Source organism: Haliotis rubra, unplaced genomic scaffold (genome assembly GCF_003918875.1).
Source record: "Haliotis rubra isolate DU_JTF1 unplaced genomic scaffold, ASM391887v1 Scf2526, whole genome shotgun sequence".
In the NCBI taxonomy this organism is placed as follows: domain Eukaryota; kingdom Metazoa; phylum Mollusca; class Gastropoda; order Lepetellida; family Haliotidae; genus Haliotis; species Haliotis rubra.
Window position 1 is genome coordinate 1 of NW_025766588.1, and position 18582 is coordinate 18582.

General features: G+C 42.1%; 1 protein-coding gene across 1 annotated transcript in view; it reads right to left on the reverse strand.

The window, feature by feature from the left end:
* Positions 1 to 300: 300 nt before the first annotated feature.
* Positions 301 to 18582, reverse strand: part of LOC124279598 (cadherin-23-like) — a gene marked incomplete at both ends in the record, with an annotated part of 29349 nt that continues 11067 nt past the window's right edge. Inside the window, 24 exons of the mRNA XM_046715440.1 lie at positions 301 to 449; positions 724 to 1035; positions 1721 to 2016; positions 2401 to 2700; positions 2819 to 2936; positions 3197 to 3379; positions 3728 to 4513; positions 4840 to 5815; positions 6008 to 6130; positions 6253 to 8298; positions 8563 to 8678; positions 8987 to 9302; positions 10384 to 11130; positions 11349 to 11480; positions 11870 to 11966; positions 13514 to 13659; positions 13918 to 14166; positions 14294 to 14417; positions 14570 to 14817; positions 14994 to 15090; positions 15191 to 15624; positions 16333 to 16516; positions 17174 to 17418; positions 17525 to 17767. Of these exons, the coding sequence (XP_046571396.1) occupies positions 301 to 449; positions 724 to 1035; positions 1721 to 2016; positions 2401 to 2700; positions 2819 to 2936; positions 3197 to 3379; positions 3728 to 4513; positions 4840 to 5815; positions 6008 to 6130; positions 6253 to 8298; positions 8563 to 8678; positions 8987 to 9302; positions 10384 to 11130; positions 11349 to 11480; positions 11870 to 11966; positions 13514 to 13659; positions 13918 to 14166; positions 14294 to 14417; positions 14570 to 14817; positions 14994 to 15090; positions 15191 to 15624; positions 16333 to 16516; positions 17174 to 17418; positions 17525 to 17767 (8667 nt within the window). The remainder of the gene's footprint in view (positions 450 to 723; positions 1036 to 1720; positions 2017 to 2400; positions 2701 to 2818; positions 2937 to 3196; positions 3380 to 3727; positions 4514 to 4839; positions 5816 to 6007; positions 6131 to 6252; positions 8299 to 8562; positions 8679 to 8986; positions 9303 to 10383; positions 11131 to 11348; positions 11481 to 11869; positions 11967 to 13513; positions 13660 to 13917; positions 14167 to 14293; positions 14418 to 14569; positions 14818 to 14993; positions 15091 to 15190; positions 15625 to 16332; positions 16517 to 17173; positions 17419 to 17524; positions 17768 to 18582) is intronic.

Below are 18582 nucleotides of genomic sequence, written 5' to 3' on the forward strand. Positions count from 1 at the left end.
AATATTGCTGAATGCGGCGTAAAACCAAACACTCTCACTCACTATAAATGATTGCACTCAGGCAGAGATCAATGTCATGTGACCGACAGACGACGCAAAAAGACAAGGAACAAGGAATATTTTATCTTCTGCGGCTGATGTTTTGTCATTACTAAGAGGAGATCCCATCGATATCTGCGGTTAGAGGCTTTGATGTAGCTATGGAGTTAGCAATGACGACGCATGGGCTTTAAACGTGCTGAATCTCACATGGTTGCCATTTGCTTGGTAAATAAATCATTGCATGTCATGATAACCCACCTTGCAGTGCTGGTGATGGAGTCCCGGACGGGTCAGATGCAACAACACTGGTGACATCACTGGAAGTAACGAAAGTCTTGCCTTGGGCTAGGTTGTTTGCCGACTCAGTCGAGTTGTCCGCAACAACCACGAGGCTGATATCGACTGGACTGAAAAGAGAGCATACCACAGGCACTGTTAAATAGTATCTACAGAGCAAAAAGTACCAGAGGATCTGCCTCAGTTGGGTTTCATTTACACAGATCATGGTTAACGCCTCTAATTCTGATTTATATAAATTGGGATGACATTTTGAAAGGAGGATTTATATAAAAATGTGTTGACATTTTTAGAAGCATTTAGAGAACTCGTTCAGTTCTTTGAATTTGTAGTGGCCTTATACATTTCCATGTCATTAGTGTCCACCTTAGTTATTTAAATAACCTTGAGGTGAGGAGTCTCCGCCGTGTTGGTGCTGCTACTGCCGTCTCGCCTGACCTCTCCGTGATGCACCAGATCCGTACCAGACATGAAGGATATCTGGATGACATCACCGCCTTGAACTGGGACACAAACTGATCCTGTCTGAGGAGGAAATCTGTTTTGCTTATGCCAAGTTTGATAACGACGGCCACTGTATTGGGGTCGAATGTATCCACCCGAATTGATGCTGCCGGGCTGGTTGATTGTGAAGGAACACCACCATCGTTCCTCGAGGCTTCCAGAACATACTTGGTGTTGACTGATACTGGGGGTCTGTAGCGTCACAACACCTAGATACAATAGATATTTACATGAATTGAACATGCCGCCTTTTGGAATATGTGTAGAACCAGTGTTATGACACTCAGACTGTACATTATTAAAACATGTAAAGAGTAGGACACAATCTAACGTTGATTGATAAATGGTTTGCATTACCTAAACTAGCATCGGCCGCCTAAGAAGAACACATACTGGCTCTGGGAAAAAGGGACATTTTGTCTGCATGGTTAGTGATGTGTATCATTGTATCTACATGGTTAGCGTTCGATATCGTGTCTTTATCGTTAGTGTTGTGTGACATTCTGTCAATATAGTTAGTGATCTGTATCATCATGTCTGCAGGTTAGTGTTTGATAACGTTGTGTCAATATTGGTAGTGTTGTGGAGCATTTTGTCTGTATGGTTAGTGTTGTGTATTGTTGTGTATCATTGTGTCTGCAGGTTAGTGTTCGATAACTTTTCGCGTCTATTTTGTTAGTGTTGTGTAAAACTGAATGGTAACGGCCTCAATGTGTGGTTAGTTGTGCATATTCTAGGTTAGTATATTAGCAGTCTTGTTCGAGATATGTATGCACTAGATTCACATTAATAGAAACGAACATACTGCTTCAGTCAAGACTATAAATAGTGGAACTACATCAGCCATATCACGTTATAAATGCCTTAATATAAATACCTGAGCTGGCACCAACAGCAAAGAAAAAATCCATAAGGGTTCTGGGAAAAGACGTAGAACACCTGTCCATTTAATCCAGAATCAGCATCAGTGGCAGTAAGAGTCACAATAGTGTTGTCACAGGTGCCAGTGTAGGCAATCTCAGTGTTGTAAAATGTAGAGCTGAAGACAGGAGCATTGTCATTTTCATCGATAACTGTGATGTACACCACAGCTGAAGCAGTCAGGGGAACTGTCCCATTGTCAACTGCTAAAATGGTTATTATTGAAGTCCACGTCCACCTCTCTGTCCATAACTGACTTGACACTTACAATACCTGAGGCAGAATCAACTGTTAGAACTGGTCACCTCTGACCCCCCTTCAGGAGTTGAAGTATCGATTGACAGAGTTATGGCACCATTGTGGGCGTCTGCATCGGTGACTGTAACAGTTAATATGCTCGTTCCTGCTGCTGTGTTTTCATTTACAGATCCTGTATACCGTAACGAGTTGAAGACAGGTGGGTTATCATTTAAGTCATCAATCACGATGGTCACATTAACATCTCCAGTTAACTGAGGAGTTCCACCATCTTGGCACGACATCTGAAACTGTACGTGTCAATAGTTTCTCGGTCCAGATTCCCTGCTGTAGTGATCACTCCAGATGAAAGGTCAAGGACAAAATGGGACGCCTCACCAATCCAAAGACAACAGTTTCATACGTCAGAGCTGCATTTATTAAGCTGTCTTGGTCTGTAGCTTGTATTGTGCCAACTGATGACCCTGAAGGAACGTTTTCGGCTATGTTAAATGTGTAGAAAGGTGAGATGAAGACTGGATTGTTGTCATTGATATCATCAATCACTATTGTAGTGGTAACAGAAGCAGTGGAGTGGAGGGCTCCTTTATCCGTTACATGGATGACGAGGTTGTAGGAGGCGGTTCTCTCCCTGTCCAGTGAATTCTGAACTTGAACAATACCACTTCCAATTTCAATCTGAAATAACAATTTCACACTGCATTAAATATGCCGATTATGACTGGTCTATTGTCATAACATATAATTACGTTAATATGCATATATATATATATGATATGAAACTATGATTACAGACCTTGAAGTCTCCATCAGTGTTTCCAGACTCGATAGAGTACACAAGTTCAGCATTCACACCACTATCTATGTCAGAGTTTGCAATAGTGAAGACAATGGTTCCAGAACCGATGTCTTCACTCAGGTTAATCGAGTAGCTTCCTGTGATGTCTGGCTTATTATCGTTTACGTCCAGCAGGTTGACTGTGACAAGAGCTGTTCCAGTATTGACCGGCGAACCCAAGGTCAGTTGCATAGATAGTAAGGTTGTGACTGTAAAATATGGAAATACATTTCATAATTAACAATTCAAAATGATTACAACATACTAAAAGTGGCAAATGAAGAGCTTAATTATACTCTTTACATCATGTTTTAAACACTGCCTACTTTGAATCACCTTGAAATAGTTTCTCTGTCCAAAGGGGTTTTCAGTGAAATCTGCCCAGACACAGGGTTGACATCAAAGTATGCATCAGTGAGACTGTAGGTGAAGACGTTGTTGTTGTTAGCCGATGAGTCGGCGTCTGTGGCATATACAGTCGTCACACTTGTTCCCCACTGTAGCATCTTCAGACAGACTCTCAGTAAAGATGTCAGGTGTGAATATAGGAGCATTATCATTGAGGTCAACTATGATCACCTTGACGACCCCAACAGTAGACAAAGGAGGAGTTCCACCATCGATGGCTTGCAGGATAAGGAACAATTCTATTTGCTTTTCACGGTCGATAGCCTGGATTGTACTTATGACACCCGTTGAACTGTCAATTGCAAAGAACGTTTGTCCACTCCCAGATGTAATTGAGTATGTAACTTGTCCATTGACCCCGGAGTCTTTATCTATTGCAGTAACAGTTATCACACCTTGACCAATAGGAACGTTTTCGTACAGAAAAGGGTATAGGTAGATTGGGTAAACACTGGATACTCATCATTTTCATCCTGAAGTACAATTTCAAGCCAGAATGACCCGGTCAGACCACCTTTGTCTTGTGCTTCAACCGTAATGTTGTGAGTGTTGGGAGGTGTGTCGTAATCGAGAACGGACGATGTATACAGTTCTCCTAACTGTGGACTGCAGAAGAAAAGCTCAGGGCTGTTTCCATTTGTGATACTCCAAGAGAATTCCCCATCAGTTCCTGAATCACCATCTGCAGCACTTGCATTGTAGAAGTTGGTTCCCACTGGGATTAGCTCGCTCACTGTGATGCTATCATTGGGGACAGCAGGAATCGGAGCAAACTCGTTTTGAGATAGTACATTTATGATGATTCTGCCATTTGATGTCAATGGTGGTGTTCCACTATCTGAAACTTGTATGACAAGATCATACATTGTCAAAGTTTCAAAGTCTAAGGCTGCATTTGAGAGAAGTTCGTTTGCCACAAAGTTGAATACACTTCCCGTATTTCCTGAAACAATGGAGTACACGGGTGTTGCATTTGGAACATCATCATCATCTCGGGAAGTCACAACTGCAACTGTAGATCCACTTGGAGCTGTCTCAAGAACATCTTTGATGTAGAGGATTGGTACAAACACAGGGATGTTATCATTCACATCACCAACTGTTAAACTGAGGTCCACTTCAGCACTACGCTCAGCCCCTGAACCAGCAAAGTCATCAGTGGCACGAATTCTCAAAGTGTATGAGGCAGTGCTTTCTCTGTCTAAATTACCAACAGTTTTAATTTCTCCCGTTCCTTCATCAATACTAAAAATGACCAAGACCATTGCCAGATGGTATTGAATACCTTACCGTTCCATGAAGTAAACCCATATCGGTATCTGTAGTTGTTACTGTGTACACAGCCGATCCTATAGAGACATCTTCCTGAATAGGTACAGGCGTAACTGGAGTAAATACTGAGCTGCTTCATTTACAGGTGTCACATCTAAAGTTACAGGAACGGTGATTACTCGTGCAGTACCCCCTTGATCGGATACTTTGAATTTCCAAGTTGTAGGAAGTTGTAGTTTCATAATCAAGCAACGCAAATATGGTAACCACCCCAGAAGCAGCATCGATGGTAAGTTTACCTCTCCATTGCCCGTTGTGATACTGTAAGCCAGGGTGGGGTAGAGGAATCAGCATCAGAACATGTTAGACTGCTAACAGTTGTTCCAATACTGGAATCTTCTGGTAGTGTGTTGATATAATTGGAAGGAGCACAAATTGGATCATTGTCATTTACATCAAGAACTAAAACTGTCAGCTGAGTCGTTGCTGTGCGACTCCCGGCTCCTGTTCCATCAGCAACTTCTACTGTCAAGGAATATGTGTCTGTGGTTTCGCGGTCAAGAGCTGCCTGAAGAACAACAGTCCCCAATGTTGGATCGATCCAAAATTTGTTATCTGCGTTTCCTAGAGTTATGCTGAATGATAGAACAGAATTGGAAACATCATTATCATTTGCATTAATGTTCTTTATCGTAGTTCCTAAAGCTGTGTCCTCACTGAATGACTCGGAATAGGGTCCGGGTGGAGCGAAGACTGGGTCGTGCTCATTGACATCAGATACTGTGATAGTTACAATGACATCAGTAGTGAGGGTTCCATCTGAAGCTTGTACTGTGAGGCTGTACGCACTCTGTGTGTCTGCATCAAGACCTGCATTGACTGTGACCACTCCTGATGTAGATCCAATAGCAAATACACTCCCAGTGTTGCCTGCTGTGATTGTGTACACAACGTTATTGTTAGGAGGAACATCAGCATCCGGACAGGACACAGTGGTAACAGACGTGGATAGAGGAGCATCTTCTGGTACACTGCCAGAGTATACAGATGAGGTACAAAGAGGATAGTTGTCATTGACATCAGTTACAGTTATCGAGACAGTAGACGTTCCAGTAAGACTTGTGGGGGTCCCTTTGTCCTGGGCCTTCACTTCCAAAACATATGAAGATAATGACTCCCTGTCAAGAGATGCCTGAACAGACACCATTCCTGTCACGGAGTCCACAGTAAAGTGGCCCAGTGAATTTCCTGTTGATATGAAGTACACTACATCTCCTGAAAAAAGAGGCAACAAAATATACATTAGAAACTTAATAAGTGATTAAAGTCTTAAATGTATTGATTAATTATGCAAATATGTACTTCAGAGACTTCAGTGAGATGTCAGGGATCTGATGGTATTTGAATATTGGTGGCTGAACATAGGCCATCCATAACGTTCAAATAATCTCTAACATGGCCGACTACCATTCGATCCAGTATCTGCATCTGTTGCTGCTACTGTCACAACAGCTGTTCCAGGGCTAGCATCTTCAGCTACGCTGGGCGTATACGGGTTCTGGCCAAACACAGGGGTGTTGTCATTCTCGTCTATAAAAAGATAAAACAGCAAATAATAATATGTGTACTTTGTTCCTATATACTAACACAATGATGAGCAAAGCGATCTAGTTCCTATTTACAATGCATTTGTGCTTGCTAACACAACCTACCTGTGATGCTGACAAAGACTTGGATGACTGCAGAAAGTGCCGTGGCTCCACCATCTGTGACAGTAACACTCAGAAGGTATGACGCAGTCGTCTCCCTATCAAAGGATGCTGCTGCAGCAACAGAGACCAGTCCTGTAGAAGCATCCACATCAAACAGGTTACCTGGATCCCCTGCAATTTTGGCATAACTGAGCACATTGTTAGGAGCATTCATATCTAAGTCAAAACACACAATTTGTTGAACGGATGTTGTTGGCGCTGTTGATTCCGTTATGGCAGTTGAGTAGTATGCCTGAGTGCAAGATGGTGTTACATCATTCACATCAGTCACTGACACTGTTAGGATGTAGGTACCACTCAGGGGTGACGGATTAGTTCCAGCATCCGATGCCTGGATTGTAACAGTGTATGATGACACAGATTCAGCATCAAGTACGTCGCTTACAGTCACAACGCCAGTCGATGGATCAATTATGAACTTCCCAAGTGATCCTGATATGATACTGTAGGTTACTTGTCCATCTGGTCCAGAATCACTATCCGTTGCATCAAGGTCAATAACAACGTGTCCCACTACACTGTTCTCAGGGACAGTTTCTGTGCTTGAAGCAGGGCTGAACGTTGGAGAATTTTCATTGATGGGATTGACTAATATGGACACGATGACGTCACTTGTCTGTCCCCCACCATCAGTGGCCCTCACTGTGAGTGTAAACAGTTGGGTCGTCTCAAAGTTTAAGCCAGTACTGTCGGTAACTGTGATAATGCCTGATGCAATGCTGAACACAGTGCCCGTGTTGCCACTTTCTATGGAATAGGTAATGGTTCCAAAACCTGCAGCATCAGCATCTGTTGCTGTTACTGTAATCACAGTCGTCCCTGTGGGTGTGTTCTCGTCAACGTTTGTTGTATATGTTGATGGATTAAACACTGGCAGGTTATCATTGACATCTGTTATAGTGAGTGTCAAAGTTTCACATGATGATTTGATTGCATCAACTGTGCCTGAATCCGTCGCACATACATCAACAATCACAGTTGGATTGGTTTCTCTGTCTTGTTGAACCTTCAGAGTTATTACTCCGGTGGCAGATCCTATGATTAAGTTCGTTGTGTCTGTCAGGGAATATGTAACACTATTGGCAGTGTCAGCATCAGTTGCAGTCACTGTAAGTATTGTAAATCCTACTGCCTCTGATTCCGCCATAGAAGGATTAAATGGCGTTCCAAGGAATGCTGGAGCAGCCTCGTTGACGTCTGTCACTGACACAATCACTGTAGCTGATGTTGTTCGGGCAGGAACACCACCATCTTCAACTCTTATTATAATTGAATGTGAAGTGGCAGTTTCATAATCCAAACCTGTTGTAGAAACAACACCACTCGCATCAACAGAAAACGAACCACTCCCAGCAACAGCATTCACGGATTCTATAATGTAGGAAAGTGTACCACTTGCTCCTGTGTCCAGGTCTGTGCATGTCAAAGTAGCTACATTGCCAGTGTAGTCTTCTCTTTGAATGGTAGTCGTGGAGCTAGGGGAGCATGTTGGTGTGTTATTGTTGTCGTCAATGACGTTGATTGTCACAGTGACGTCTGAACTTCTAGCTGGTGTTCCACCATCAGTTGCTGTCACAGTAAGTGAGTGTGTACTGGCAGTTGCAAAGTCAAGATTATCTTTGAGGGTGAGAGCACCATCAGAAGCAAGGGCAAATGTGGCGTGTGTTGCCATGGTGTAAGTAAGATCTCCATCTGTGCCACTGTCGGCATCCGTTGCAAGGATCTGATGGATGAGAGTTCCAATAGCTGTGTTTTCAGGGACTGACTTGATGATAGTTGTTGGGGTAAACACTGGGTTATGCTCATTCACATTAGTGACTGTAACTGATACAACTGTGGTAGCGGACTTGGATTGTGCATCCCCTGCTCTGTCGACTGCCTTCACTATCAGAGAGTGGGACACAGCTGTCTCATAGTCTAACAACTTGGCTGTTCTTATCTCGCCATTGCTGACATCGATCGTAAAGTCACTGTTCGTATTTCCGCCTGTAACAAACATAATGATGTGTTTAGAAATGATAGGTATAATTCCCAACAATAGTTCCTTGATGTAATAAAAAGGAGCACTTTTCATATTTATAATAAATGATACAAATCTCATTAGTGTGGATTGGATCAACTTGTGTTTATGAATCTTAAAGTGACAATGCCAGGAGTTAAGCAAAAGGTGAGCACATCCTACCCACACTGTGTTATATCACCCATCGTATAAGACACATTTTGTCTTTATTGTGCTAACACTTTACATACCGATAATTGAGAATGCTATTTGTCCATTTCCTCCAGTGGCAGGGTCATCTAGGTCAGTTGCAGCAACGGTAACCACGACACTAGCTCCAACAGCATCCCCCTCAGACACACTGCCACTGCAGATAAAACAGACACAATGTCTTATCAACAGTGTCCTGTATTGTATTCATGCTTTTGTGTTAAATAATTCTTTTGCAATAGTTATATCTAGATTTCTGTCAGTGCCATTGCATTTTCTATGTTGTTCGGGACGGTTGGGTAGCCAAGTGGTTAAACTGTTCGCTTGTCGGGTTGAGTTCACTGTGTGAAGTCTATTCCTGGTGTCCCGGGTCGTGATATAGCTGGAATATTGCTAAAAGTGGTGTGAAGCTAAACTCACTCTTTATGTCGTTCAGGTATGATGAAACACAATTTATTTCAGTACCTGTAGGACCCAGAACCAAACACAGGAGTGTTGTCATTTTCATCTGTGACGGTCAAACTGACAGTGGCAGTTACTGAGGTTGTTCCGTCTGTTGCTGTAACCAGGAGGTCGTGAGTTGCATCCGTCTCTCTGTCCAGTGATGACACAAGCGTGATGATGCCGGAAGTCGAGTCCAGCGCAAACAAAGGGTACGAAGCTATGAAGGCATACGTGATTTGTCCATCTGAAGTGGAGGCGGAGTCTGCATCTGTTGCAGTTACCTGTGCTATTGTGGAGGCCAGTGCCAGATTCTCACTGTGAGATACTGGATATACCACTGAAAGTGAAAGAAAATATATGTGTGCAGTGTAAAGCAATTAAAAGAATATTTCAGGCTGCACACAACAGTGCTTGCTTGAGGAATATCTTCCATTTCCAGTTCTGATCTGTGTTAGATGTGGGTTAGTCTTTCATTAATATGATGTAGAAAACAATAACAACAATAGTGCATTTTATATCCTGGCACTTAACTTCCAACATGCATGCTACTCAGTGGTGGTATCACAGTAGGTCCAGTCATGTACATATCGAAGTAGAATTAGCAGTTTGCTTCCTGAAGTAATGCTTTAGTTTCTTGGGGAAGTTTTATTTGTTAGGAGATTATTCGAGGTTAGGTTAGGAATTGCAGAGGACAGGGACGATTACTGATACAACTCACCGAAAGGATGTAGCGAACATTTGAATATCATTGCACAATCATAATATTATGCTTTAGACCATTAATAGGCTCAGCTGTATGCTTGTCATGAATCATTCACTCGACATGTTTTAAAAGAAGTAGAGGTTCCCTTAGACTGGGTTCTCGGTATCCTTCAATGGTATGTACCTGGTTTATTTTGATGCCTGGTTTATTCCTCGTTTTTTTTGATATTGTTAGCTTTCAAGAAAATTCAGTAGTATGTTGAGAGTTCGTACCTGGTGACATATGTTCTCGTCACGATATGGCTGAGATATTGCCGATGTGACGTTAAATATAAACTCGACCGCCTCCGTGGTGTAGTGGTTAGAGCGTCCGCCCGGAGAGCGGAAGGTTGCGGGTTCGATCCCCGACCGCGTCATACCAAAAGACGTTAAAATGTGGTACTTGTTGGTCCCTGCCTGGCGCTCGGCATTAATAGGTATAACAAGGACTTGTCGGCTCGGAGTCAGTATTATGTGTCTGAGTGGGGTATTCCTGCTTCACTGCGGCATGGTATCTCAGTGGGCTAGCACTATAAAACCAGCTTTAGTCTGGGCTAGTACAAGCAGCCGCACATACACATACACACGCATGCACGTCGTCATATGAGCTAAATATTCTCAAGTACGACGTTAAACCCAATTTCACCTCACCTAAATATTAACCCACTCACTCTTACCTGGTGAAAACACTGGCGGAGCCTCATTAACGTTTCCAACATGAATTGTTCCGGGGATAGACACGCTATTTGTGGTGTCAGATACTGTAACAATAACATCATATTTTGTCACACCAGAGTCAAAGTCAAGGGGTGACTTCAACTGAAGAATGTTTGAACTCATTTCGAACTTGATCGTATTTCCAGTTGACAAGATGTATGTTACAGTTCCAGTCGTGTCAGCATCTGTACACGTGAATGTGTTGACACCGAATCCGGCGACCTCAGCTTCACTGACTGTCACAACAAAAGAATTCTGAGAGCAAGATGGTGTATTGTCGTTTACATCTGCAACTGTTACAGTAAGTGTAACTGTGGCAGTCCCAATGTCTCCACTTTCCTTGGCTTTGATGATGAGATCATAGCTAGCTTTTGTTTCTCGGTCCAAGTTAGCAATAGATGTCACTCTTCCAGTATTTGAGTCTATGGTGAACTGATTAGTGAGGTCACCACCCTGAATAGAATAAACAGGACTTCCTAAAGCATTATTTCCATCAGGGTCTGTGGCTACAACATCAGCAACGGATATCCCAATGGCGCTGTCTTCAGCAATGGTGGCGGAAAATGTTCCAGTAAATGTTGGTGGGCCATCGTTGACATTGACAACGTTGATGTTAACTGTGACTGTTGTTGACTGCACAGGACTGCCGGTGTCAGAGACCGTGATGGTCAAAGTATGGCCAGTGTTTGCCTCATAATCAACAGCACCTGAAATGCCCAGAATGGTCCTATTTAATCCCATTGATGACTTACTTTTTGTCAGTAAGTCGTCACACCAGCTGTTAGAGACGTTAACAGAAAATGATGTTGAGGCTACTGGCTTTCTTTGAAATTGACATGCCAGCTTATAAATACTGTCCAAATCTGCATTTAACCACAAATTTACTCACGCTTTTGGAATTTGTAACTGGAAAGGTTTCACTCACTTTCAATTGTTACAGCGCCTGCTGTTGCACCAAAGTGAGACCCTGGACTCTGCACAAGAGTGTAGGTCAGTGATGTTCCATCTTCAACATCTGAGCATCCCAAACTTGCAATAAGTGTTGTGGGGAATACAGCTGAAAAAGAACAATTCAGAGAGTATTAGACTCCTAAGGATACGGTTTACAATAGGCCTTCTGCAACCAATGATTGTTGTAGGAGGCAACTAACGGGACCTGGAGGGCAGACTCGCCGACTGGGTTCATGCATGTCATTGTACACCAATTGTGTAGATCGATGCTAATGATGGCAATCACTGGATTGTCTGGTCCAAACCCGATTTCGTTACACACCGCCGTCATATATCTGGAATAATTCGGCGTTAAACAACAAACAGAGAGTGTTAATTGTGATTAATTGATATCATTTGCAGTACACATGATGATAGGCTTTAAAAGGCATGTTAGACAAAAATGAAAGACAGGCGACATTTTCGTGTGATATCGACGGTTTGGTGCATTCTTACCGACATCTTCTGCCACATTCTGTGACCAGCTGGACTGAGTGCAGGAGGGGATGTTGTCATTGACGTCCGTCACACTGACTGTTACCGTGCCAGTCCCCTACGAGAATAAAAAGCGGAAGTGAATAATCACGAAACAAATCTACAGATAACTCTTTAAAAACGTCACTTGTGATAGAATCTACACTACTGCCTTGACCAATTGTCCACGTACATGGTTGGGCTACAAGTGAGGCAGCCCATGAGTATTGCACTGGAGTGAGTTGAGTGCGTATGGTATGATGCCGGTTTTAGCTTCACGGATTGCACCCATCAGGCGAATCGAACCGGGGTCCTCGGCCTGACGAGCAAACGCGTTAACCACTAATTTACCCCACTGCCCTGTATTGCTTTGGTTACTCATGCGCAAAGCATCGTGCAATACGGGTGGGAATTCTGTGACACAGCCATTTCAGATGGAACAAACCTTTGACTAAAGGCACACCACTGCCAGCTAAATTAAGAGGTGATATTGTTTTCCCATCAACAAAAGATGTTAAAATTCATAACGATTCTGGGTGATTTGGCAGTAAAAGTCCGTAGGATGACCGCTGGTGATTTTATTCTTCAGCCTTGGCTCGGCTTTGACCCTAATTACTTTATTATGGCTTTGGCTTCTTTGCCTCGGCTGCTTGCAACTGGGAAAGAAGGAAATGAATAAAGGCGTTGGGTTATATGGTGGAGGATATATGGAGCTTATATAATGGAAGGGTTTTGCTTATGGCCATACCACATGAAGAGGCCTTTCAATTGATCATGGCGTTTTGTATAACATGGCCTTTGGATAATGGCTGTCAGGCATGATAATAATGGAGAGAGAGTCTGTAAGGACAAGATAGTGTTTTCAGGATTCTGTGGCATAAACTCTCAGGGTTATTGTCAATGTATCTTGCACTCATTCCAAAATCCCAACCTCCTTGGCATTTACACTATATTGTTCTTCAACGTCATTGATAGTTGAACACAAAAACGATAAGTGACATGTTTATGATGACATGTAGATATATAAGGTCTAATATAAGTTAAGGAAATGAAAAATGCCTAATCGTTTGAAGATACAAGGACAACAACATACATATGTAATCTAAAAGTTTTTTTCAGTGTGATTGAAGGTAGGATTTGTGATCTTAACAATCAAGGAACGTTAACATCCAGATAGGATCTCATTAGGCTTTGTGATCTTGACAGTTGCAATGATCAGTAGTCTGTGAACACTCCTCACTGAGCAGAATGCGTCCCGTTACAAATTTTCATGAGGCTCGAGCACCTTTAAATGTTGCCCTGCCCACCAGCACCATTGATAGCAGTCAGTGGTTCTCATTTGACGTTTTCTCTTCTCTAAGGTAAATTTTAATTAACGGTGGGCATACAAATGCAGATGTGATCTCTGATGTGTGCATTGGCATATCCATAACCTTTCCTTAAATAAGGATTTGCATTCCATTGTATTCTGTTTGCGGACTGAAAACCAGACCTGTGTTAAACACATGGCAGAAGAATGCACGTGTGTTCACCCGTTTCACACGCCTCCCAAAGCGTGTTAAACGTCTCCTAGCGCGTGTAACAGAATCAACTTCCAGGCAGTAGTGTATGTGTATATTCACTTGCCTGAAGTCCGCCGCCATCTGCAGCTGTGAGGGTAAGGAGATAGAACTTGGTGCCAGCGGGAAGAGCATCGTAGTCCACACTGGAGGCCAGGGTGATGACAGCAGAGGACGGGTCTATGCTGAACAGGGACAGGCCTCCTTGGGTCACTGGATATATTTAAATGCACAAATCTGGATTCAAATCTTTATTTGATGGCACATCAGGCATGTTGTCATTTTATTATTGGTTTCAAAATGTTAAGTTGGATATCTTTAAACAAATTTACTATTAGAAATGCTATGACTACATATGACATTAATAAATGTAAACCTTGCTTGTAGATTGCCTATAATAATGGCCAATCTACTGTACTGTTATCTTCATGCTAGTAAAATACATATCACTGGGTGCATGGAGCTACTTACCAGTGCTGATAGTATACGTTGTGACAGCGTGGGGGACGTAGTCAGAGTCTGCAGCAGTGTAGGTGTGGACTGTAGTTCCAGGAGGGTCACTCTCAGATACAGACACTGTAGGGAATGGTGTTGCAAAAGTTGGCGTGGCTTCATTTACAGCACCAACATCTACGTAAACAGTGACAGTCCTTGAGTTGGTTCCGTCACTGACTTGAATCTGCAGGGTGTACGATGTAGTGGCAGAATCGTAGTCCACAGCTGAAAATATTTAATGAAAATCGGAATTCGAAATATTGAGAAATCACATATTTTAAATAAAGACGAAAATACTTTAAACAAATTATATTTATCCATGGACAGCAATACTAGCACCACAACAACTTACTTGCAGCTAATGAAAGAGAACCAGTGCCTCCATTGAGTGCAAATTTCCCATCAGCGTTTCCAGAGATGATCGTATAGGACAAGACATCGGAAGTGTCCGCATCAGTGCACGATAGCGTTGTTACCTGCACACAAGAAAAGGTGATACAGATACTCAAATACAGGTATATATGTTCATAAGCTGCCAAAGGTGTACATAAAAGAAAGAACGTATGAATAAATTCATTAGGTATGTTCAGATTTGTAGATTCATAGTATACACAGAGATGAAACATACCACATCATTGACACTGCTGCTCTCAAGCACAGTCACGAACACAGCATATGAAGCACAGGAAGGCAAGTTGTCGTTGATGTTGGTAACTGTGATTGTCACTGTTGTTATTGCCGATCTCACAGTGCCTCCGCCATCACTAGCAGTCACTTGAAGCGTGTAGGAAGGGGTCGTCTCAAAATTTAATGGGTTTTGTTGTGTGATGATACCAAATGCTGGATCGATGGTGAAGTCATTGTTGGTATTCCCATCTACAATTTAAGTAAATTCACATTGACATCCACGCCATGTTGAAACACCCACACATGAAGTTGTGCTTGTGTCTGTAGGTATGTATGTGTGGACGTGCGTGCGTGTGCGTTAATATAGCTGATACAATAGCAGTTACAGTATAAGGTTTCATGTAATAATTATTATTTTTCCTTACTTGTAATAGAATATGTAATCTGTCCATCGCTGCCAGCATCGAGATCTATGGCGGCCACAGTTTCAATTACTGTCCCTACTGCGGTGTTCTCTGCAAACTTGAATAACAGAGTTCAGTCAAAAATGGATATAAAAATAATCTTGATTATATGATAATGCTGTACTATTGTGTCACATTCTGAAAACACCACCACCTACCGAGACAGTTGATGGGAAGCCAGCAGCAAATGCAGGATCGTGGTCATTGACTGCCACAACGGATACCGTCACGGACGTCGTTCCAGTCAGCTCCGGTGTTCCACCATCGGTCACAATGATCCTGAGGACATAGTAGTCAGGGTCATTGGCTGGACTGTCAGGGTTGATTGCAGTTATCAGTTCAAGACCAGATGCATTGAACTGGAATCTAGTAGTGTCCCCAAACTCTATCGCATATGCCAAGGTTGACGTTGCATCAGCATCTGTTGCCGCTACTGCTACTATTGTTGCGCCTGCTGTCGTTGCAGTTTCCAGAGGAGAGTTGGAATATGGGGCTGATGTAAAGACGGGTGCATTGTCGTTGTAATCTGCTACTGAGATTGTGAATGTTCGGTCTACTGTCTTAGCAGGAGTTCCTCCATCAGATGCTCTAACTGTCACATCATAAGATGCAACCGATTCACGGTCGAGGGACGCAGTTGTTGAGATTTTCCCTGACACGGAATCCAAGTGGAAAATCCCGCCACACCGACCCCTCCAGCTATATGAATGAAAATATATATTGTGTTTCTTATGATATATAGGTCAATGTAGACAATGATGTTTCTTCTGAAAGACATTAAATGTTATCTTGCCTCACACATAAATGTCGTTTTCTGTTTGGCTGAGCGCTCTTCTATTATTTTCAATGTATCCTGCTTACAAGCGAGTAACATTTTCTATGTACCCTGCTGGGAATACCGAACTCATTTGGTACCTAGTAGTAGTGATTCTCTATCTCGAATAACATTGAATCACGCATGATGTACGGAAATTACCGATGTTTTGCGAATGCAAATCGATGGAAGGGAGATAACTCTAAATTTGTTTTTCTTGTCGTCTTGTCATCTGGTACTCCATACAATGATCCGATACCGTGATTCAAACAGCTCAAAATTACCATTGAGGTTGTTCACTGGTCACTCGGGGCCCATGGGTTGATGTACCCTCAATGTTTCTTTATGTTCATATGAACATAAACAAACATCGAGGGTACATGAGCCCATGCCCCCCTCGAGACCAGTGAACAGCTTTTATTATCCATTTGGGATGCATGTGTAAATATTGTTGTTATGATAGTTCCAAAACAGTTAAGATCTCACCTGCAGTTGTTGAGAGTAGAGTGAACGTGACTGCCCCATCATTCCCAGCATCTGAATCTGTTGCTGCTATGGTAACAACAGATGTACCAACGTTGGCATTCTCTGACACGGGATACGGTGTTCCTGATACGTACGCAGGCACGAACGTTCCCCATGCCGGTGTGCCTTCATTCTCTGGTAGAACCTTGAACAAAGAATGTTTCAAATCGTGGCTTTAGTAGCATTTCTGATATTACTACATAGAGGCAATGACTAGAGGGTTCAGCACCTGGTGAGTAAATACATTGTAAGAACCACTTTTGGTCATGATAGGAAATGTATTAAACTAGGAAGGATGGCGACTAGTGTAAAACGAATTTCATAAACTAGATTATCAGCGACTGGAGAGTAAGCACGACAACCAAATATACTACCCATCAAAAGTTTAGACTCACTTAAAACACTCACTATATGTTATGTATATATATATACGGTTACATCGAAGAATATCTCCACTAACTTAGGGAAACCATCTGATAACCATATGCAGATGAATTGCACGAGGATCATGCATTAATGTTCTGAAAGGCATGTGCAAATATAGTGCATGTGAACAGCTGCGTTTTGGTGTAAAGTTTTGTTAAGAATTCGCCAATTTCACTGAGTTTCGTCATTTATTGAACTCATGAAAATAATGTTTTCAACGTTACGAATTTGTTTTACAATACATCAATTCATGTGTAAACAGTTCCTTTAAACATTATGGATTTAGTAAACTCTAGTTTAGAACAGTTGGCTGAAGTAAGTGGCTACATTTACACTAGTGAGTCTAAACCTTTGATGGGTAGTATATAATACCTACGTTAACAAGAACAGTTGTGGTTCCTGTACGAGGTGTCGCACCACCATCCAGAACTTCCAGTCTGAGACTGTAAGAGTTCTTGGTCTCAAAGTCCAGAGGTATAAAGGTAGTGACCACCTTTTGACCAAAGAGACTAAACTTCTCATCCGGATTGCTGTCATCTCCTCCAATGAGAACTACTGAAATATCTCCATTTGGCGAAGAAGCATCCGCGTCTGTACACACTACTGTGGCAACATCAGAATCTGGAAGAACGGAAGATGATTGTCAGCTTCATCCATTGTGCATGAGCACAAATCTGTTAATTACCAATCCTTATACAAAGTATCACATTATGCAAGTTACGCTTACTGAGTGGCGCGTTTTCGGTCACATCCGCGGTATACACAGACTGGGTACAGACTGGGGTGTTGTCATTGACGTCAAGGAGAGTGAGAACTAGAGCTGCTACAGCACTGTTCCCTGACGAGTCAGTCACGGTCAAGGTCAGTTGGTCGAAGGTCGTCACTGCTGCCGGGGCATCGAAGTCAAGAACCTGGGCCAGCGTCACTTGTCCTGAGCTCGCGTCAATCAGGAAGTAGGTGGCATGGATTCCTGGAAATATGCGGATAGTGTACAAATAACTCTCTCCACTCTAGCTGATCTGTATCTCTATGCTTATGAATAGTATTTTCGGCAAAATAAAAACAAGGGAACTTAACTTACGCTTCAGGTATATCAGTGACAAACAAATAAAAAAGCAGGATGACGTCATCTTTCCAAAAGTCAGAACTGAACTGAACTTTATTCACTCAGGCTGCAGGCTGCAGCATAAGAGGTACATAAATAATATTTACATTTATATAACATAAAAATAACGTACATGCGGTATGATAGGTGCAATTCACATCGAGCAAGTTACATATTAGGTTATTGAGGTTATATCTTAAATAAGGTCATAATTATTTTGAAAAAATTGAAAGTTTTCTTTAAGTTCCTAGCTTATTGGTGTTACACAGGATATTCCTTTTATACATATTTGGTCTAATACAATACTACTTGTGCATATGTTATTCTCTTTCTAATTCTAATTTGGGACACATAAATAAATAATGAAATTCGTCACCAATATCATTTAAGTTACACATAGGACACTTTCTATCATTTACTGGCATTCATCCCCATCTACCTGTCTTGATTGGCAGAAAATGATTGGAAGTTCGACATTCTAACAAGTTATTGTAATGCACTCATTACATGGAGCCATATACAAACACATTCAGCCTTAAGTGTTTGCATTTACAGATCGTTTGGGATACAATCGAAGCTGCTTGTTCAGTTAAGGTTTCACAGAACGTCAAATAGCTTAAGGCCTTAATACCGTTCAAAATGTTTTTTTGTAGACATTTTCGAGCACATTTCCAGCTCTG